The sequence below is a fragment of the Pholcus phalangioides genome, unplaced genomic scaffold (genome assembly GCF_987345545.1).
Source record: "Pholcus phalangioides strain wild (caught in Gottingen) unplaced genomic scaffold, Ppha-v1.0 ptg000010l_1, whole genome shotgun sequence".
Taxonomy (NCBI): Eukaryota; Metazoa; Arthropoda; class Arachnida; order Araneae; family Pholcidae; genus Pholcus; species Pholcus phalangioides.
Window position 1 is genome coordinate 18,999,358 of NW_028301603.1, and position 24,053 is coordinate 19,023,410.

Consider the following 24,053-nt stretch of genomic DNA (forward strand, 5'->3'; position numbering starts at 1 on the left):
TGATGAAGTTTCATGCGTGTTTATATAAGGAGGTATTCAGCAAATAACAATGTATGAAATTGAATTAAATATACCATTGACAGTGAGTTTGCAATCAGTGGTATCAGAGCCTTCTGTGTTTGTGATTGTGCAACAATATTTGCCGTCATCTTCATTTTTTTTGGCTTTGTGGAGTATCAAAGTCAAGGAATCACCATCATCCTCAATTTTGTACTCAAAATGCTTTGTATCAATCTTAATTTCTGCATCATTTTTGGTCCTATGAACAAAGCAAGAGATTTAACCTTTGGAATACAGTAATCAATCATTTAACTATTATAAAATAATCAAAGAAATAACATAAATAATAATTTTTACCATTTTGCTTCTGGTTTTGGGATTCCAGATATCTTTACATTGAAAACTGCATCCTCTCCCTCCGTCACCTCAACATTACTCAGCTTCTTTGAGAACTTTGGTGCAGCTGTGGTAATGAAAAGGTAATGCAAATAGTCATATTTAATTCAGAGAAACTCATTTTAAAAAAATGTATAGCTCGATTTATTTATAAGGATTTCATCAACCGGATCATGGCTTGCAAATGAAATAAGATTTATTGGATTAGTGTACATTGTACAGAAAGATTTTAGCAGATCTCTTATTTACCGGATTTCACGTATACCATATACACTCAAGTCAACATTGTTTCGTTCACAAATTTGTTCCAGAATTGGGTAAAGGGTCAACTTATGTACGGGCCAGTTTTGTTAAGGAAAAATCTTCATCCCCGTTTTTTTGTTTATAGTGGTCCTAAAGTGTGTGTGTATTGGGGGGGGGGTAGACTTATACACGAGTATACAATGATACCTTGGCTAAAGAAGACAATTTGTTCCGGAATCCTATTCGTTAGCTGAAATGCAATTTACCATGCATTGGTTTCTATGAAAAATCGTTTTATTCACTTTATGTAATACTCAAAATTCAGAGATAAGTTCTTTTTTTTAAAAAAACGCCAAGGAGCGGTATAAGAAATCGAAAAACTAACCAAAGCCTAAATTAAAAGCTTCGAAATTGGATAAATGGGAACTTGAAGGAAGACGAGATACTCTGAAGATCTTTTTATTTCACACCAATGTATGCAACCACAGCAACTCTTATCCAGTAAAGCTGTTGTTGGCACAACCCACTCGAGATCGTAGGTATCCTCATCCGTTTGTGATTTGGTCTGCTCGTTTCTGTGTCCGATGCAGAAGAGATAATCGCTTAGAGTGACCAGACTGTTCAGTTTGATGCTGACTTGTACTGAAAGAACGCATGTTCCGAAAACATAGACTCCTTTTTTTTTCAATGCATTTTTTATGAGCTGAATCTTTTATTTTACATGACACGTATCATAACCTTCTGATAGAAAAGTGGAGGTACCTCTGATAAAACGATTCTTGAGGTGGACTTGACTTAATAGGGTTCGAGGGGCAGTAATTCTCTGATGATGATTGACACTGAAATTCAGCACACGACGTGGCTGTTTTATGTTAGTTTGCGCATCCATATCAATGAAAATGTTTTCTAGCCAAGGCAAAAAAATCATGAAAAAGTCTTAGCCGAAAAATTCGTAAGCCGAGGTGTTCATTAGCCGAGGTATCATACAGTATTGACCTTAAACATTTGACATTTTCGCTTCTACATGGCTTCATTCCAGTGAGTGCAGTCCAGGCGCGGTTCTATGGGGAGTGATTAAACCCCCCCCCCCCCCAGCGAAATGCGATAATTCATGAAATCTTCGAAACTTCTGTATGATAATATTGAATTCAATCAGTCCGTTGAAACTACATGTATCAACGCTTTTGATTAAATAAAAACTTCAAGAAAAAAATAATGGAAAAAACCGGGATATTTTTTGAAAAAATCCGGTCGGAGAAAAAAAAACCAGAAAAACACTGGGACTGTCCTGGAACGGAGGATAAATTGCCGTACGTATGGTCATCCTATTTACTGACCAATTTCAAGTAATTTTTAAAATCACCCTTCCCAACAGGGAGCTCTAGATCCGTCCAAGCAGTCTCACAGGTAAGCTGTGATGTCTATGAAAATTCCATGGAAAAAACAAGGTGGTCTTTTGGAGGATTTTTCTTCCTTTCTTTTCGGAAATAGTCAAAGTATCAATCATGTTTAGTACTCAAAACCATGCCATATCAGTGCATGCTTCAGCAAATGCTAGAAAAATAACATTTCTTAGATTGGAAAACATTTCAAAATTCTAAGCACGAAACATTAAAGATTCATTGATCACAATTTCAACTCACATTTTTTTACTTCTGACTCCTTCACAGTTACAACGGAACTGGTGGTCGTTTCACCGACTTCATTACTCGCTTTGCAAGCATATTTTCCTCCTGTTTCTGAAGTCACTTCTTTGATCCTCAAGGAATATTTCCCATCTTCATCTTCGGATATGCATTCATATTTACTGGATTCTGTTATCTCCATATCGCCAATGTACCTAATGAATTTAATGACCATTGTTTAAATCAAGCAATTTCGAATGAATTGATGTAAAATATTAAAATATTTCTATAAAAAAAAATATCAGTTTTCATCATCTTGACTCATATTACAAGAAATAAAATTGAATCCATTAAATAACAATTGCATTCTTCATGTTACCTAAAGTTCAAATTTATGAAAATTCCTAAATTTCTAACAGTTTCACTTCGATGTGTGATGTTCAATTAGAAAAAGATCAAGCGGATGAGGTAGGCTCTTGATATCATAAAAATTTTGTGATTCTATAATTTAAGCCTGTGATTACACTTTAAAAGTTCGATAAAGGATCTTTTACAAAATTCGAAAAAAAAATCAGTAACCCTATTTGTCACATTCGAGAAAATGCAACCGATAAGCTTATTGGTTGCATTTTAAAATTTTATAAAAGAACTTTAATCAAACTTTTATAGTGTAATCCCGGCCTAAGTAGTAATTTGCTAATTGCAGATATATAAAAAACAGTGAAAAACCACACCAGTATTACACTTTAAGTCATAGGGACCCATCTAAGGTGCCTGTAAAGGACAGCAGACTGGACGTCCATCTCCAAGTGTATAACAGGTTTGCCCCTACAAGTGATGTATCAGAAATCATAAAAAAAAGGAACAGGATAGGGAACGAACAGTGATTGGCTGCAGCAGTGGTCCTCAAAGTGTGCGCCAAAGGTATTGTTCTCCAGTATTTATACGTGTGCATGTTCAATACCATAAAGCGGTTCTTTGTTAGACTATTCTGTGGAGCTGAGATACATGTACAAAGGAAATCTTAGAAGACAAAAATTTAAGAGCCACTGTGGGCCATACTTGCTTACTAATACAGAATTTCCAACGCTTCTACGGATTTCTACCATAAAATACGGAATTACAGATAGGTATTACTGCTAGTTTGATAATGTCAGACTCACAATTGTTTCTAAAGTTGAATAAAATTGATTTGAATTTAACAAAAATACATGAGAAAAAAATTTGGGGGAACTGCTTCGCAAAAAAATTTTTTGGGAATTTTTTTTCTCAGTATTTCTGATTTTCCCCCCTTCCTCCCCCTCCCAGCAATGAACATTGCCGCTACAGAGAGGCTTGGTTCCAAGGTTGGCATGTATACATTCGGCTGTAGCCGTAATACTGACATCAGGCGTTTGCTCAAAGATGGCAGATGAGTTGGTCAGGTACGTCAAAGAGCTCTAAGTAAATCAGAACTGTTAATAATTTTTTCATGCGTACATGCTCACATGCACCTAATTTAGTCGCTGAAAGATTTCACATCATTATAACAACCTTGTTTATCCATGTCCCGTTTGCATTGCTCTACCAGTGAATTCACAATATTTATTCATTATTCACACATTTTTCTATTCATTAGCGAATCCGAGGGGAAAAAATAACAAAATATTATGTTAAGTCTTGTACTTTACAATGATTTATTATTCATTAAGCCAGGGGTTCTCAAACTGTGTGCCGCAGAGCGGTGACCCTGATAAAGGTTTTCGAAAATATTCTTTGTTAAACAGCTTCGGGGGAGCCAGAGGAGTTCGTGGATAAGCATTAAATAGGGAAAAGGGGCGCGCGCCTCAGGTGGAGAAACTTTAAGAACCCCTGCATAAAGCGATAAAGAAAGTCTCAATATTCACCTGCTCATTTATTCTAATGGTTACATTTTTCATAAATGAATTTCATTTATTAACACACCAAGCCAAAGTAATATCATCCATTATTTTTCTCCTAATCAAATAAAACTCACCATCTTATCTTCAATGAGGGATCTGGAGTGACTTGAACAGTCAGATCCACGTCTTTCTCCCCAAGAGTGACAATGCGATCTTCAAGAGCTTTAGAAAAGTTTGGCTTTTCTGTAAAAGAAGTTAATCAAGTTAATTTTTAGGCAGTGTGTATTTCTGTTGTAATATTTTTCATCTACTTTTTAACTTTGTATAGGCAGATTTAGACTTGAATGTAAATAAACAAATTTTACTGCAGCCGCTCAAAAGTTTTGTTTGCAATATTTGCATGAGAGCATAGTCTGTGCCATGTGTGTCGTGTTATTGAAACAATTTATTATCGGGAAATCAATCACTAGAAAGTATATATATATTATGGCGGATGTTATGTTTATGCATTGTGCATTGTTTGATTCCATGCGTGATTTGAGAGTTTCAAAGATGAATGTGCAAAACTATACAAATCGAGAATGTTTCAGAGTTCAGACTGAGCTACCACTACATGCTTTGCAAAAAAAGTGAATACCTGACAATTCACATACCACTAACAGAAACCTTTGCTTTTGTTTCATCTGATCCATGTTCATTGCTTATTTTGCAAGTGTATTCTCCAGTGTCTTGAGACGTAGTCTTCTTGATAATCAAGCTTTGGTAACCAGAAGCTTCTTCTTTCACTGAACAATGGCTTCCATCCAGTTTTACTTTTGAACCATCTTTCATCCTGAATTAAAAAAAAAAAGTTTCAAGTTTTTAATTTTATACTGTAATGAGTAAGCTGTTCACAAGGTGGTAGCACTCTTTCTCTGAGGCATGTAAACATGATTCAGATAATTAGGAAGAGAAAACTCTCTCTCAAGGAGTTTGATTTTAACTTTCAGTGTTGGTGGTTGTCGCGGTTCGGTCAATCGGTTACTCGTGTAATTGTAATACAGTATCCTTTGTATTGAAGAAAACTAAAGGATTTCCATGTTCAAAGTGTTCTACACACAGGCCGTTAACATGTAATACGTGAATATGTAACAAGTGTGAGCTGTTCATAGTACGTGATTTAAAAAAGTGTGTTTGCAATAGTTTGAATTCTTTTAAGAACACACAATGCATAGGAAAATATACTTTGTGCAAAATCTGATTCCCAAATGAATGAATCAATGAGCAAAATAGCTGCATAATAATTGATATACTTTTGATAACTTTTGAAAATACATATCTTAACACACAATACCAATTTATTTCTTGAGTTGTGAAATTCTTATGAGAGATAAGAATAGCTCTTGAGACATTCAGCTACATAACTTGAGACTGATAAAATCAATACTTAATAATAGGGCTGATCCGGTTAATCGAATCGGCTAATTGCTGCTAAAAATTTTAGTTGAGTTAACCAACTCGATCAATTCGATTAATTAAATTTTTTTTTATTATAAGTTAATAGCTCAACTTCATTTATTCGTTGAAATTGATGTCTTTAATTATGTTTCTATACATGACATTTCAGATAAGTGACCATATTTAAAAAACGTTTTGATATGGGAAAATACAAGTTGATTCAATAAAAAGTGGTGAAGATTTCTGTTCTCTCCAAATTAAGTTTGATGGGAGTTCCAGAAGACCAGACAAAAATTTATTGATTCCTCTGTGAATAGCACTTTTCTTATTCGGGAAATATCAGCTCCTTTCCTCTACCAGTACCGTTTGAGAATGGTTTCGAAGGAAAAAAGTAACATTACGAAAATCAAAAATTAGTTTAGAAATAAGTGACTAATCTAAAATAACTGATTAAAAAAAAAAAGAAGACAAGATCCAAGTTAAGAAACTCCAGGATACGACAAGTATGTTCAACATATTAAATAGTATGTTCAAGCAGGCGGCCTTTATTTATTAATCTATTCAAAAATTTGTTTAAAATTCCATTCAGTGGATAGGTTGCGGGAAACAAATAAAATATATTCTTACAGCAAAATCAATTGACATTATATAGTTACTAAAACTATGATATATAAATGATCAATATTGGAAAATATTTGAATAAAATTTGATCAATCAGTTGGTTGATCGATTGAATATTTTTGATTAACCAGTTAAAAATTTTAATCGATTCTCAGCCTTACTTAATAGACAAACGGCAAATTAATAAGTTAGGTAATACCTTGATAATGATTATCTATTTTATTACTAGACTGTAAGTAGAAAAGTAAAGTTTTGCCCCTTCCTCCAAAAAAACAACACAAAAAGTGAATGGAATTTTGTTTACATTAAAATGGAATTTCTCTTCTTAAATGAATGTAATAACCATTGCAGAGGTTGATGATGAAGTTTGAGGATTGAGAAATTCCAAGACAATGTTATAGATTGAGTTTGATAGCAAATTTTAAAGAATAATCTGCTCTTACCAATCTATATCTGGTTTGGGAGTACCCGCAACTTTAACTTTCAGAACAGCATCTTCTCCAGCTATCGCAGTAGTATCTTTTAAGCCTTGCACAAACTTTGGTGGCGCTAAGAATTGACAAAAATGAAATTGAATGAAATGAAAAAATTGTTTTTAATATATGCATACTGTAAAATATATGCATGGTAAAGTTTTTTAAGACACGTGTGTGCTTCAAATACATTAGGGTTTACACAGAGAAAAATATCCAACTTACAAATAACTTGAAGTGATCCAAATCCTGCCTGTGTGCCTTCTGAACTTTTGGCAGTACACGAGTAATTGCCTGCATCATCAGCCTTTACCTTGTTGATTATCAGCCTCTTGGTGCTTCCGTCTTCTTCTACTTTGAAATGATTATTCCCTGTCAGTACCTCTCCATCTTTGGACCTATGAAAAAAAGAAACAACAACTATGTTAGGCCAAAGTATCAAATATTATTGAACTTTCATCATAACTAGTATCTCATCCCTTTGGTATTCATGAAACTAAAAACTATTTTTTTAAATATTGTGTCAAATTCAAACAACTGTTTTTCCCCCAATACTCAGTTTTCTTGGTAATGTTGTTTTTGATCATAGATATAGCGATCATTTACACTATGATGATCATCACAAACTATACAAAAAATGATATTTCATGCCCAAACTGAGATCGATTGATTTCATGTAAAGCAAGCTCTTGGAATAAATTATAATAGCTTATAAAGCTATAAAATATTTATAAACTTGAAAAGTTATGTAAACTTTACAATATGTTATAAATTATAAATTTTACATAACACGCACTGTTTTTTATGGGCAGTATATCTATATTTTATCATAATTATTGGTACTTTATTACTCCTATTGGGTTGCCGTATTTTTGGTATAGTTTAGATATGTATTCGACATCCATATTTTTTATGGGCTTATAAGTTTTACATACTAATGCTTAGTTCACACTAAGTTTGCTACGTAGTTTACAAAAAATCTGTTGATTCAATGCATCATCAAATAACATTGCTAATGAATCATGTGATTCATTACAGTAACAATAAAAAACTTGAATATATATTATGCGTTGAATAAAAAACTACTATTAAAAGAAAATTCGTATGATATTTACCATGATACATTTGGTTCTGGATTGCCAGATACTTCTACTTCGAATTTGGCGTCTTCATTAATTTTTACTTTCATATCTTTCATTGGTTTAGTGAATGCAGGTGGACCTTAAAAACGGGGAAAAGTATATATACATTTCGTTTCTTATTCTTAATATATATATTATTAAAGCATAGAAAGAGGGTGGGAAAAACCACGAACGAATTTAGTTTTAAATTGCAAGGAACAATGGAAAAATACTACATACTAGTGACTGTGAGATCGTAATCGACTTCAGATTCTCCAAGTTCATTCTTTGCCAAAACAGAGTATTTCCCGCTGTCTTCTGGAACGAGATTCTTGATAGCCATTGTGAATGCTTCTTCATCCTCTTGTAACATCGCATATTTTACACCAGCAGCGAGTTCTTCTCCGTCTTTTGACCTGATTATATCAATGAGGAATAAAGTTTCACAAAAGTTTTGATAATCATGGAACACACATAGGCCTATAGTGTAAAGATCTACAGGGTGATTCAGAAAAGATGGAAAAAACTAAAAACTTTAAGAGGTGATAGTACACACCACTACAAACAATTGTCATCAAAGAATGCATGATCTAACATGAGGCATAAATGCGCTAGCGTGTTTCGAAACGGCCGATTCGCAAACGTTGAAACAGCATTCCAGTTAAAATTTATCGGGAGCAATGCATGCAAATGTAGCCTGGGGAAGAGGAAGAAACCGTATGCAAATCTTCGTCACAAGTGAATAAAAGGCGCAGATGACAGCCCTGTGAAGTTATTCCAGCTTGCAACCGTTCTAACAGTTGTGACGTACGGGATAATGGCGCACTTTAATAATACTGAAAAAGCAGACATGCATTTCAGTATGAAAATACTCAGCGTAGTTCCCCAGGTTACATTTGCACGCACGGTGTTCCCTTTCTCCTGATAAATTTCAACAGGAATGCCGTTTTAACGTTTGTGGAGCGGCCATTTTGAACCGCGCTAGTGCGTGTGCGTTTCATGTCAGACCAGCGGTTCTCAACCGTTTCGAGCCCGCGGCCCGGTTTCATTCATTTTTGTCAGTCGAAGAACCGGTTAAATACATCACCAACGGAAAATGAATAGGGGAAAATGAAACGCTAATCACTCGCGTCCCGGTATGAATGAGGCCAGGGCTCGGTTGAGAAACACTGTTAGACCATGCATTCTTTGATGACAGTTGTTTGTATTGGTGTGTACTATTACTCTTAAGGTTTTTCCTATCTTTTCTGAATCACCCTGTATATGATATTATAAGCCGCATAGCTAGCAGCTAGCACTTCAATTTACTGGCGAATAGTATACTTCCAATTAGAAAAAACATTCAAATAACACGTGGACCTCAGATACATCAATGCAAGGGGTTGTGTATTTATCAAAATAAATAAATTGACTTATTATACGGACACCCTGTGCTAAAAAACCAAGTTCAAAAATATTTGCCTTGTCTCTACTGAGGCCAAGGAAAAAACAATTCATAGTTTTCAAGTGCAATATTAGCTGAAATATTAGAATTAAAAAATCGTATTATATTTTGCCAACCTCTCTCCATTCTTTGAATTGAAATATCTCAGTGAATATTGCTTTTAGAAACCAGGAATCTTCTTTCTTTAGTCTCAGGAGAGACTGAGCAACAACTTTCTAATTGGGTTTATGAGCACAGGGTGTTTGTATAATAAATTGATATTTTTATTTTAATAACTATACAACCCCTTGCAACATGAATGATGCATATCTGAGATCCACTCGTTATTTGAATATTTTTTCTAATTGGAAATATTCTCTAAGATCAACGGTTCGCCAGTAAATTGCGGTACAAGCTGTTAGCTATGCACCCTGTATATATTTTTTTTATATCAGATAGCATGAGAGTGATTCAGCTCAGCGCCATAACTAGGATTTTTTTGGGGGGGGGGGGTGTAAATGTGGTTTTACCCCTGCCTCCACAGTAAAATTTGATCATTTTAAAACATTTTTTTAGATTTTCCCCCTTAGATTTGCTGCCCACTTCTAAGTCTACCACCCCTGGGGCAGTTGTTTCTCTCAAGTTCTAGCCCTGATTGCAGCTCATATTTTTACATGGCAACTTACCAAACAATCTTTGGTTTTGGAAATCCAGTAGCATTCAACTCCAGAAGAGCAGATCCGCCTGCTTTGGCGACCACTTTGTTCGAAGACGCAGATGCTTTTGGCGCCTCTGGCTCTCTTGGAAGGCCACCTAAAGTGAAACATTCACACAATGGTAACTAAAGAAATGGAAGTTTGAAAAACGCCTTTTTTTAACCCTTTCGGGACCCCAAGAATTTATGGAGTCGCACAAAGTTTTTAGGTGTTGAAATGAATTCATTAGGTGTCTCTTTAACACAAAACATCATAAATTGCAAAAAATATATATAAATAAATAATAATTGTAAAATATTTTTTTCGCAACTGTTTTTTGATAGTTGATGCTAATATACGATTTTCAGTAAATCAAAATTGATCGGATGATCAAAAATATACATCAGGTTATATACAGTAGAACCCCTCTTCACGGACACGCTTCAGATGCGGTCACCCCTCTTTCACGGCCAAATAATAATTCCCCGTGTATAATAAAAGTATTCATTTCAAACCCCTAATTAATGGTCATCCCTCTTTTAAGGATGGATTTTTTTGTCTCGCCGGTGTCCGAAAAAGAGAGATTTACTGTATTCGATCGAAAATACACTCATTGCCATAAAAATTTGCGCACCCAGAAGAAGTTGTCAAAATGAAACGAAATTTTACACATGTAAGTACTACGTTGATATAAGTAAGTGATTAGATAATCCTAGAAAAAGGATCATTTATTGCAGAAAAAAGTACAGATGAACAGAAGTTTTAGTACTCTGTTGGACCCCCTCTAGCGCGAATGCACGATGCGATACGAGCGGGCATTGAGTTTCGTATAATGTCCTGAGACATCTCGTTCCACAGTTGCTGTAAATGCGCCTCTTGTTCGACCAACCTCGTAGGGTGTCCAACTTGCCGTCCCAAATGATCCCAGATATGCTCGATTGGTGACAAATCTGGGGATAGAGCAGGCCAGGGAAGGGTGGTAATGTGGCAGAGGCAGTCTTGTGACATCTTTGCTGTGTGTGGCCTAGCATTGTCTTGTTGAAAAATGGCTCCTGGGAGCCCTGCCATGAGTGGCAACACATGTGGCTGAAGGATGTTATGGACGTACCGCTGGGCTGTCATTGTGCCATGGATCAATATTAGGGGTGACCGTGTTTCGTAAGCAATGGCACCCCATACCGTGACACCAGCTGTGGGAGCGGTGTGTCGCTGTAAAGCGAAGGCAGGATTGAGGCGTTCACCACGGGGCCTCCACACACGAACACGATTGTCATCACTGCTCACGCTGAATCTCGATTCGTCGCTGAAGACGACCTGGTTCCATTCCGTTGCAGTCCAATCCCGTCGTGCTCGACACCACTCCAAACGGAGCCGTTGGTGGGTGGGTGTCATTGGCAGCACACGTAATGGGCGCCGCGATACATACCAGATGTCCTTCAGCCAGGCGCCTTGCGATGGTTCGGGAAGACACAGGGGCCCGTAGTAAAGCTGCTGCCTGTGTCTGGATAGCGGCCAATGAGGCAGTTGGCTCTACGCGTGCGTTTCGGATGATGTGACGGTCTTCTCGACGACTGGTCTGTCGAGGGCGTCCTGAACCTGGTCGCCGTGTAAATGACGTCTCTTCTGTCCACTGGTCCCAACACCTCCTCACAGTAAAATCAGAACGGCCTAGTTGACGAGCTACTCGCCGAGCTGACCACCCAGCTTCCATCATCCCGATGATTCTTACCCTATCGAACTCTGACAACTGCTCATATGGTCTTCGACGGCGGCGTAACGGCATGTCTACCTCAGCATTTCCTTTGCAAACGATTAAATACACTCCAGCAAGCTCTGCTTACCTGTTTTATACTCCAAGGAGAACGAAGTTCAACGCCCTCTAGTGGCATTACGCAATGCGCAATCACGCTGCATTTCTAATCATTTGCATATCTGCCCGACGTGTACCTTCAGGCCAACTTTCGTTTCGATCCCACAATTATTTCTTGGTGCGCAAATGTTTATGGCAATGAGTGTAGTTCAAAAAAAACCACCTTCATTCATGTGTGTTCAATCAATATTTTACACTGGAGCACGTGTGTTCCTTGGTCCTCGAAGGGTTAGGGGAGAAAACAGATAATACTCGAAAAATGATTCTGCTAAATAGATTGTTTCAAAATAACAGACAATAGACACTGAATTCTTAGTTGTTACTGAAAAGTAAAGTGTGTATATTCCAGCTCAACCAGATACAGTAGACGCTCATTTTTATGAACCCGTACGGACTTGATGAAGCTTATGACATTGAAAGTGTGTAAATGTCTGTAACGTGCCTTCTTGGCACCACGGGGCAGAATTTTTCTTGGGGTCGCTTTGTGAAAGGGTTATTATTATGCAAAATAAATGTACATTTTCGTGAAGCCTCTATTTGGCCCGGGGACCTGGGGTGGTGCCTCAGTTGTCCCAGCCTAGTTACGGACCTGGTAAATGAGGGAGACGATAGGAAATAAAAAATGAGCAGGTCACTCCCGATTATTTGACGATTTAAAAAAAAAATATCACTGAGTTTTCTTCGCTTCATCCTAACGTTTCGCAGTGGTTTCAGAAGATAGCTGACTATGAATAAAACGCATTACACAGAAACAAACTTTACATTAGGTTCACAACACGTACATGCACATTCCGGCGTGTGCCAATTCGTTAGAAATTCGGTAGAGGAATGCGTACGAGATGCATGTTCGGTTGAGTATTAGGAGTAGCAGTGGTTTCAGGAAGTCAACTCCAGCGGTCTGTAACAGTGGTGGTCGGCTGAAGTTGGTTTTCTGTGGTTTCCAACTTTGAGCCAATCTCCTCGTTAAAAAGTCTCACGAGAGAGAGAGAGAGAGAGAGCAACAGGCCTACAGCCATAAAATATTCAATCATTACACTTTACTTATAGTTTGAAAAATCGATGGCAGCACTATCACAATCATTACACAAGAACATTAATGTAAAACTATTCAGTCTAGGGTTACTACATCCAAAAACTGAGAAAAGAGGATGTCCGCGCACGAATCCTTAGTGACGTCGCTTATCCAAATACCCCCAATAGATGACGCTACTATTCCGACCAATAAAACCGGCGACATCGACAACTTTCCCCAACTTTAAAACAGAACTGCTAAAAAAAAGGAGAAACAGAAAAAATTCTGAGAATTTCGAAGGCTATCGGTGAATGCATGGATGAAGGAAAAACACAAAACACTCATTTCAATGAAGAAATATATGTTTCAAAGTGGAGAGAGAGAAAAAAAAGTTTCCCCAGAAAAAGTGAAAAATAATTCCGCAAACTTGAAAAGGAGGACAAAAAGGCAAATTTTCAGAAACGTAGGAGGACGCATGAAATGACATCTAATAGGAAGATGATTGGTAACCCCTAATTCAGTCCAATACAATGGCCAAACTCAGCTCTGCCCTGACTCTTTTCTACAAAGTAATCAAAAAAAATCTGTTCTTAAGTGTGTTAAGACCGTGATTTTGTTATTGAAGAATTCGGTACATAAAGTGTGTGAATGTAATTAATTATTAATTATTATAATCATTATTTTCTGACCAGATATATTTTCATCGCAATTGCTTACGTAATAATGAAATGAGTACTAGAATTTTTCCAACGAAATAATTCCGCCAAAATATAAAATAATTTTCAGAAGCTAACTTTTGATATTATGTCCATTTTTCCGTGGACCGATGGGGATTGTTATAACGAGTGTCAATTGTATCATGATACACACAGTATCATTTTTCAGAGAATAAACATAAGTGAGATTTCAGATACAAAATTATTTGCTAACAAATTTTGATCCAAATTAAGAGTCAAGAGGTTCGTTCACATGAGTTTGTATTTCCAGCATAACTATGTAACTTTTGTATGCCCCGCCGACACTATTTTCCGTCTTCTGATGCTGTTAGATTCAGTTTTCCTTTTGGCAGATGAAAATCCTGCGAAAATTCCCTGTTAGAGTCCCCAAAATTGATTCTTATAATTGAAGACTGAAAACAGAAAACACAATAAGTTTCCAAACTGCAAATTTTACTAGAGAGTGAAAAATAAGTGTTTCAGGCAAACACCTATCAACATGTTTTTTGAACTACTTAGAGTGAGTTGGACGCTTACATTGTTTTCCGGGTTGAAAACCTTGGCATTCACTACGTTTTGACACTGAAACATTTTTTTTTTTTGGTTCTTGCTGCATTTTATATTTCCAGTCCTCAATTAGTGTCCATATTGGCAGTAATAAAAACACACAAAAAATATCTGTGATCGTGAACAAAACGGGGGAAATAGTAAGCATAGTATTAATGGGAACTTGTCACAACTTAATGACTTTGAAAAAAAGAAAAGTAAACAGGCCAAATTGCAAGGAAATGAATGAAAATGCAGGAATTTCACAAGCATAATGCAGTACCAATTCATAGTACCAGCCAATGCATGTAAATTAGAGAAATTACATAAGCAAGAAAATTTAATTTATTATATGGTTATTTCACTTATGTACGACGGTAAGTGAATCCACATAATATATCGGAAAATGTTTTCAAAAGAAGCTGGAGGAAAAAAAAAAAGTCAATAGCAAGGTTATTAGTCAAATGAGCTCTCACCTTGGACAGTAAGTTCAGCGCTACATGAAATCTTTCCCCCACTCGTACTAGCAACGCAGGTATACATACCAGCATCATCTGGAGTTACATGTTGGAAAACAAGGGAGACAGTATCCTCCATTTCATCTATCTCAACCTTAAACCTTTCGCTTGCTTCGACATCTTTCCCACCAATGACACCATCTTTTTGCCTGAAATTTTTAAAACTTACATTCATAAAATGAATAATGCAGAAAATAGCTAAATTAGTCAATAACTAAAATAAAAGTTGCAACTGTTATATCAAACTCAATCTGAATAATTTGACGTATTTTTTTAACATACTGCCAAAAACTAGATTAAAAATTCCACCTTTCAACTGGAATTTTTAATATAAGCTGCATCATATACAGTATCTGGCAAAGAAACTATGTAAAAATAAAATTGATATTTCTTGCACATGCGTAATTAAAAATAATTCACTTGAGATGCTCTTATCTCATCGAATATTAAATTGTTACATTTTAATATTAGTAAAGTTTTTATAAGTTTTTGTAAAAACTAGCTGAAACCTCCACATGTTATGAGTAAAAAACATGGAACGAAAATTAGAATTCTTATAAGAAATATTTATATCTATGTGAATATATGTGCTATTTTCACAAAAATGCATACAAGTATTGCACAATGCAAGTACAATATTCTGTGAAAGATACAAATCATTTGTAGCTTTTTATGATACAGGTTTGATCAAAAATATTCGTTCCTTTTAAAAGTTTTTGTTGGTCCCCTAAAAACATTCGCGACCGAATCTGCACTGGAAGGTGTGAGTTCAAGTATTATGTTCACATGCCCGAATTTACAGAACAGTGTGACGCCATAGCTCATTTGCTTAAAAATGTCAGGTGGTCAAAATAAAGTGGCCACTCAGTGTACAACATCGATTGCTTTACAAAAAATACTGCAATTGCAAAGAACAATATATTTTACTGATCTTTCATATCCCTGATGCATGCTATTATGTTATATAGTATAATTTATTATATCCTACAAAATATATTTCAATGTTCGAGACTTAATACCGCCCACTTCAGAAAACGAAATACAGTAAAACCCTTCTTTTGCGGACACCTGCGGGTTAAAAAATGCATACAAGTCGCATAAGCCGCATGTTTTTTTTCATTCAAAAGCTGATAAAACAATTGAATTTGAAAAAAACAACAACTAGATGTTGTGCAGGATTGTAATCAAATTTGTACGACCCGTTTCGAAAGCTCCTACCACAAAAATTTGGGATATAAGTCCCTGGTCTAAAACATATTCTAAGTTAAGATAGAAAAAAATTCACTGCGATTACAAAATATGAACTCATGAATCATGACATACTCTTTTATTTCAGGATGAAATGAAAATGAAGGAAATGAAGCAAACTCTTACCACATTTGGTCAACATCTGTCACCTCAGGTGTTGCACTTCCAGTTTCAATGAAGACGTCCTTTGGTTCTGGATGAATGAACATTTACAAACGGTCAGAGCAGCAATGAAATTAAAATAGCAAATTAAATATGCCCTCATTAAACAATATGTCCTATGCTCTTTCCACAAAAAATCGAAATTATTAAGAAAATTTAAATATTCCCCCAAATTGATAATGCTTGTTACACCTCCGTCATTTTCTGCACACGAGGGCTAATTAGACCGGGACCTTCAATTCATTGGCAATTCCGAACAGCAGTGTTTTGCACTTTTGCTGCATAGTAGCAATCTTCTTCTGTGGTCATGTTGCCGTAGTACGTCCGCGTCAGAAAACTTTGATAAGGATAAATCAGGTACGGAACTCGTGACACCTCTAAGCATCCTTTGGTATTTCAGGCGAGCATTGTATCGACCTGAGCTACCGTGTTTCTCATATCTTAAATCAATATATAACTATGTAATTACTTTTTAATAGTATTACTAAAAATTACTAATTAGTTATTAATTACTTGGACTCTAATGCAGATTTTTATGCGGAACTAGAAGAGATCCGCTAGGTGGTGCATGAAGTAGGACCACGTTTATTTCACGTCTCTCGTTTTCTTCCTATTTGATTGACTTAAATTGATTTATTTATTAAATTTAGGATATTTTATTTTATTATTAAACGAGTTAACTGTAAGGAATGGGAAACTGTAGTTTGTGCAAGTCTAACAGCAAATATGAAAGATTTGACAAAATGCACAGGAAACTGTGGCCAGTTTCCATTTCGTATGCACTGGCATTACCGGTACTTCAAAGCAAACGACTTCGCGGGAAAATACATGGATGTGTGATTTCTGCAGGTCTTTCGAAACTGCGATACTTTCAAGATTGGAATCAATGTTTGCGGCTTTCAAGACGGAGATTTTGAAGGAGATCAAAGACAACTCGTAAAAGCTGGACGAAATGAAGTCGAGTCAATCGAGATCTACCGTAGTCAAATACACGAATTGCAAGTGTCAATCGATGAAATATGCTCAAAACAAGAATCCCTTTCTCGGAATCAGGCATTGTTGGAGGTTCAAGTAAGTGACTTAATGCGCCAACTAAATGACCTGTCACAGTATTGCCGGAATCGGAATGTTTAGATTTCTAGAATTCCATGCATTTCCGAAAGATGAAAATGTAAAGACTATCGTATCCACGATCGGACAGAAAGCTGGAATTGATGTATCGGAGATGGAAATTGGTGTCACGCACCGGATCAGAAACTATGGTGACCAACAACCTGATAAAATCATTGCATAATTCCGTTCACGGGACATTCGGGATGCCTACATTACCGCAAAATGTCCTTTACACGAAAAATGCATTTGATGGCGAAAGACACATCCATGGCACCTTCTCGGAAAAACAGCGAGTGTTCATCAACGAGTACCTCACGCAGCAGAATAAAATACTTCTCAAGTAGGCCAAGGAAGTTGCGAAACAGGGGCTGTACTATCTACCAATGCTTATCAGGAATCCGATTCGTATCTGCACCGATTATGACAATATAAGCATAAAAGGGAAATCTAACTAAATATATGTTATTTGGTTCTGGTACTTTCGATGATTTTGGTGTCCTAAAATATCATAGTGTGACAGATGGCTGTATCTCGGATTGTATGTGCACAGTTGTAAATAGAGTAGACACCTTTAAATATTTAGGGATTTTTTTTAGATTCAAATATCCTGGAAAACACATATTAATTACGTATTTGAGTGTAGAATTAAATCGCAACATTAGGAAATTTTATTTTATCAGGAATAAATGTTCCTAATCCATTTTAAAACTGCTTTATTTTGCGTTAGTAGAATCTAGATTGAGTTACGGCATTACATGTTGGGGTGGGACATACTTCAGCAATCTTTCTTCACTTTTTTGTCACACAGAAGTCCTTCATCCGTATCATTCTGAGTAAAAATAGACTCACGCATACATTTCCACTTTTCAATCAATTAAAGTTACTCCCTCTACAACATTTATAAAAGTTTAAAATGTTTTATAAAAGAAGTGGGCCACCTCAATCTGAAATTACATAAATCTGGAATACAATTTAGGCGTCATACTATACAGGTACCACGGCCAAATAAAACTCGTTTCCAAAAATTTTTCCTTTATTTAGCTCCCAAAAAATATTTAATTTACTTCCTCATTTAATAAGTGAATAATATTCATGTACATCCTTTTCTATCAATTTAAAATCTTGGTTGTTAACTCAAAAAAACTTAAATTATCTATTTGATATTGCAATGTAATCTTCTCTTATCTCACTCTGCTAAATGCCAATTTTTTTTGTCTATCAACTCCATTCCCGTTTCCAATTATTTCTCCTGCCAGTGACCACCTCTCAATCCTCCGAGAAGTGATGCATCGCCGCTGGCAGGGTTTGATTGGAACAATCAAATAAATAATAAACGACATGCCATCAAGCCCACACTTGGCCATTGGCGTTCGAGCTGCAGAACTAACCGAAAGGAGGAAGTTCTGCTTGCCCGGTTACGCATAGGACACAGTCGCCTTACGCAATCGTATTTGTTATTACGGGAGAGTCAACCACAGTGCCCTCATTGTCAAAGTCCATTTGACCATTGCTCATGCTTTTACTTGTTCACATCATCGTCATCATTTTACGACCGCTTTTGGTCAGTCATCTTTCACTTCGTGACATTTTATCTGACCACTGCGATGCAGCTCACATTTTACAATTCATGTCATTGTTTTACGTTTCACGTTGCTTTTTATCATGCGTAGTTTAATTTTTTTGACATGACACACACAAAAGGAGTTTTTCTTATTTTTATATAATCACTTTGGCGGCTACCCCCCCCCCCCGCCACCACTTCTCTTCACAACATATCTTGTTTATTTCGTCCCACTTCATCAGCGTGCTATGGAAAGGGACGTGTGAAAGCACCAGCTTACTGAAGAAGCGAATTTTAATAAAAAAATAATAATAAAACAACAAAAAACAAATGAGATTCATCAAGTATCCCCAGAAAACTTCCCCATGGGGGTCCCCAGATTCAATTCGCTGAATTTTAGTGGGGCCCCACACTGGATATATTTCGGGCTACCGATGTGTTGCAAATTTTACAATGTTAAACAACAAAAATCAATGCGATACATCCAGGGGCACCGAATTAGAACCTGCCAACATTTCCATGGAGCCCTGACTTGGAAGTTTGTCAGACACCCTCCTGTGAGGGGCCACGAAAATTTTTCATTTTTATCAATTTTACAACGAATAAAATCCAGGGCCCCACATCCAGTAGCGGGGACACAATACGCAGATTTTTAGTGGGTCCCAGACTGGCTTTATCTCGGGCTTCCGCTGTTGCAAATTCTACAACAGAAAAGAATGAGATTCATCCAGGGCCTCCAAAATGAAACCTATAAACATGGGGCCCCCGACTTGGAAGCTTGTCGATCTTCCCCCGGTGCGAGTGCCATGAAAAATTTTCATTTGTATTCGTTTTACCAATGAATAAAATCCAGGCCCACCCACGCAACTACCCGTGACCGAATTCACAAATTTTATGGGGCCCCCCAGACTGTATATATCTTTTGCTTCCGCTATCGCAAATTTTTCAACGTTAAAGCAGCAAGAAAACCATGAGATCCATCAAGGGCCCCTGGAAATGAAAACTTTTAACTTATACGTGCAATCCCCCCCCCTCGGGTACCCCGACCCTGTGTGTTGGAAGCACGCAGGGTATGTATATTATACATATACATACCTCTCGGCATGACCCCCCCTCCCTTACAAGGGCAGGGCTGACAGGGGCCACAACGATTTTTCACACTATAAATTAACCACAGAGGGGCCCCTGAAAATCTGGTTTGGGGGCTCGCCATCTAATTTCTGTATCAACACATCTAAATTCCAGCCTAAGGGCTCTGCTGTCGGATGTAGGAGCATCTCTGTACATGCACTTAACATGGCCCGGTGGGTCAAATGGGTCCCGATATGTGCTACAGTTAAATGAATATTTGACCCAAAATCGTAACCGACTTCCGTAACACAAAAACGTAACAGATTTCCGTCACCCATTTCCGTAACATAAAATCGTCACTAATTTCGGTTGCTTAGAAACAGGCCCTTTTCGAGTTTGTGATTTTATATTATAGAGTGGATTTGTTATGGTGCAGTTTGACCAAATTGGTCCTTGCGCCAAAAAAAATCAAAACCCAATCCCCAATCCACTTATTTCTTGATGTTATATATATATATATGTGGTTTTTCCTTTTTTTTTTGTTTCTTTCTTTTTTCTTTTGTTATCATTTATGCCGGCAGATATGTATCGGTTATTGTTATGTGGACTTACAAGCTTGCTTAGCCCCTAAATGTTTTGTAACTGTGTTTGAAAAATTTTAAATAAAGGAAAATGTCTATCTAAAGTGAGAAAAATAATATTTTTCATTTGCAAATGTAGAATGATTAAAATTGTAAAGGTTGCTTACTTGCGACTGTGACATTACAAGAACTGACAATCTCTCCACTGCTGCTCACAGCAGTACATGAATACTTCCCAGCATCTTCTTCTTTGACCTTATCAATTACGAGCTCGTAACATTCTTTAGATTCTTTGAGTGAACGAAGTCTGCCCTCAGATTTTATTTCCTTGTCATCTTTATAACTACAAAAATCAAAATAACATTACATTTTCAGATTTTAAGAGATTATTCTGTGAATTATACATCAGAGTTTAAAAAGAATGAAACGAACAGTTTTGCCTCAGAACCAACGTTTCGTCTAATTTTTATTTTATGTGCACTGACCTGTTTCTTCTGTGCACGGCAAGACAATGTGCCTTTTTCACCAACGGTAAATTTTGGGATTTTGAATACACACAGCTGTGTGAGCACACAGCTTAGAGGGAACATTGGTCAGAACCATAAGTATAGGTGGCCCTCGCTTTACATAACTGATTAGTTAAGAAAAATGATCACGTAAGACGAAATCAAGCAAAGTGAGTTGAATTTAATAATGGTGAGATGTATAGAGAGAGGGGAAGTTTCTTCAGGAAGACAAAAAAAAACTTACCTCACAGAAACTAAATAGTTTTTTTTATGAGTAAATTAATTTAATTGCTCAAAATTATATAAATTAATCTGCAAATTTACTCTGGCAGAATGAACTTAGTTTTAATACAATTACTTCCAACTATCCTCAGTTGGTATGGATTGGTTCTGGTGAGTGGATCTTTTGGTCTCCTGAAAAGCCTGGGATGCTGATAAGCTGGTGAGTTTTTAAATATAACAGTTAAGATTCAGCTGACAGGCAGCATTCTGACGCAGGGTGCAAGTGTATTCCAGGCGGAGGCATATGCAATCTTGAATGCGGTCATCTGGGCCTCGCAACAAAGCTCCCCGGTGGTTATACATTCAAATAGCGCTTCTTGCCTATCTGCGATCCCCTCTCAACACATCATGATATTCGTAGGATTCGACAGCTACTTTACTCCCATCATTCGATTCGTATAATATGAGTTAAAGCTCACACAGGAATTACAGGTAATGAGATGGGTGATCGTCTGGCCAAGGATGCCACTATTTCGACCACAGAGGAACAACACTTACTGCCACGCAGCCACGTCAAATACCCATTAAAGAGTGAGCTGTTGAGAAAGTGGCAAGCACAGTGGGATCGTAACGTTAAGAAGGACGCATATAGAATTCAACGGCATGTTCGCTGGCATCCTTTCATTTGGTCGCGCGAAAAGATTATTATGGTTACAGAGCATGGTCCGTTACCAGTATATTTAGAACGTTTTAAAAAGTCCAACAATGACAAGTGTCTTTGTGGTCAAGTCGGGACATTACAGCATTATCTGAATTCCTGCCCGCACACTAAACAGTTCCATTTCGGCTACGTTCCGGATAATGGAAAGCTTCGCTGGAAGCGACGCGTACTTCAGAGCCCAATGAACTTCGGTCGACTTCGCCAGCTGATCCAATTCCTGGACAAAAATCTTCATCATATCCATACCAAATGGGTTGGCACGAAGCGTAAACGAGGTGCTGATGACGACTATGTACCAATTTGGTACTTTCGTCCGGACCCTACTAGAATATACGATCTGCGTCCTCGTCGATGAAACCCATCTACTGAGAGCTAAGCGACGTTGCACCTATCGACATTTCGTACTGACGAATATCTAATCAACTTGTAAATTGAGATTTTATTCCAGAGACAATCATCGGTGAGATTTTACGAACCGACGGACTCTTCGAGAATGTACCTCAACAAAGCTATGACCACAGTGTCAAGGGACGCTGTTTAGAGCGCATGGACGCCAGAATGTTCATCTTCGGATGGAATCAAGAACTTTCAGAAGATTATGATGTAGATTTTACTGATGATTTTTAATTTCTCCCTCCGTATATTATGATGCGTCCATTGACGAACATTGATTATATGTGAATTTATATGTGCAAACTATATGTAATATTTTTATTTATTATTCTGAAGATATTTAATAAAATTTCCACACACCCATCCTCCAGGAACGCTTCGATATCTCAATGAGATGGGAAGCGGGGTGTGTTTGGTTTTCAAAGGTCAAAGCATTCTTCATTTCCTCTGTAAAAATTGCTGTAGCAAGCCAAAAAATACTGTATTCTATACTGTATTCATTAAGACCATTTTCTCCAATCACAATTTTGATGGCATTATCCACGTTAACATGGGATGTTTACTAGTGATCTCTGGTGAATTTGATTCAAGCGTTTCATCCTCGTTTGTATCATCTCAAATATCCTCAGCAGATTTTGTAATTTTAAACTATGTCATGACTTTAAATTTCTAGATCACTTTTCAGTTCAAAATCTTTCAAGGCCAAATTTTATAGATTGCTATTCTTAAAGTCAACTTTTTTTAACCCCTCAACGTTAAGCGACGTACTCAGTATATTGAGGCCAGACCTCAATAAAAAGAAAAAAAAATGTAATGCAATACTTTTGTAGCGTAAAATACTTGACTACGTATTTTCAACGGCAGATAAAAGAACATTTTACGGACTGTGTAGGAAAAATTTAGTCAAAACGGTAATTTTTTGAAATAAATTTTGTTCCTTAAGGTTTCCGATTTTTGGTAGCGTGAAGAGGAAAATATATTTTTACAAAAGAAAATATCATATAAATTTTTAGGAAATACAAATGACACTATATACAGTTGAATCCCGTAATAACGAACTCCAAGAAACCGGAGAAATCACTTCGTTATAGAGAAATTTCGTTATAAAGGACTTCCAGGTCTTCGCATTGTTTCTGTATATACTTATTTGGGGGGATTACAAAAAGTGTTTTTAAAACGATATTTTTGCTATAATGGTATTCGTTAAAACGGGATTCTACTGTAATAAATAAACAAACATATGCAAAAAACCGACGATTCCGTTTAAATCTCCTCCGACCTACGAGATGGGATTCATTTAAATCTCCTCTGGTCTTGAGGGAGGTTAAAACCACATTATAACGAAAAGCAAAGGATATTTGTATAAAACACTAATTTTTAAATTGGATGTGAATATGACTTGCAACAAATGCGATTGCCATTCATACATAGAAAAATATTCATCAGTATTTACTTACAATTTAACATCTGGTTCTGGCTCCCCGTGCACAACAACGCACACACGAAACTCTGTACCTTCTTGAAGCTCCATGTCTCGCAGTTTCTCTAAAAATATTGGCCCATACGGCATGAGCGTTCCACCTGGTGAACGAGGAGGTACCATATCTGGAGCTGAGGAAAGCATGCCCAAATATCAGCACAGACATGAACAAATATTCTGGCAATATACAGAAATGTGTTTTTTATGGTTCCAAGTTCGTGACATTCAATAGAAATACGGTGGAACCTCTTTTATGCATATTTTCTTAACCGAATGATTCGCTAATCCAGTCCTAAAAAATTCCGCTACTCACTAAATTTTGTGAACCATTGGCAAATGAAATTTTTGACTCGTGGAACTCATTTCACTCGATATTACCTTTGCGGGTTGTTTATAGGTTCAATTAAATTTCATGGTCGAATATGAAAGAAAAGCAC

General features: G+C 36.7%; 1 protein-coding gene across 4 annotated transcripts in view; it reads right to left on the reverse strand.

Moving 5' to 3' along the window:
- LOC149081052 (protein Obscurin-like) overlaps positions 1-24,053 on the reverse strand; it is a 171,191-nt gene that overhangs the window by 83,964 nt on the left and 63,174 nt on the right. For 2 of the 4 annotated variants that reach the window (XM_089237817.1, XM_089237815.1), the window contains 14 exons: positions 23,594-23,747; positions 20,462-20,637; positions 15,933-15,999; positions 14,586-14,707; positions 9,888-10,014; positions 8,019-8,194; positions 7,773-7,878; positions 6,883-7,055; positions 6,628-6,733; positions 4,780-4,958; positions 4,261-4,369; positions 2,283-2,479; positions 358-463; positions 75-259 (listed from right to left, as the gene is read on the reverse strand). In XM_089237817.1, the coding sequence (XP_089093943.1) occupies positions 75-259; positions 358-463; positions 2,283-2,479; positions 4,261-4,369; positions 4,780-4,958; positions 6,628-6,733; positions 6,883-7,055; positions 7,773-7,878; positions 8,019-8,194; positions 9,888-10,014; positions 14,586-14,707; positions 15,933-15,999; positions 20,462-20,637; positions 23,594-23,747 (1,983 nt within the window). Of the gene's footprint in view, positions 1-74; positions 260-357; positions 464-2,282; positions 2,480-4,260; positions 4,370-4,779; positions 4,959-6,627; positions 6,734-6,882; positions 7,056-7,772; positions 7,879-8,018; positions 8,195-9,887; positions 10,015-14,516; positions 14,708-15,932; positions 16,000-20,461; positions 20,638-23,593; positions 23,748-24,053 lie in introns of all 4 variants that reach the window. The other 2 variants (XM_089237816.1, XM_089237814.1) reach the window with 1 other exon arrangement.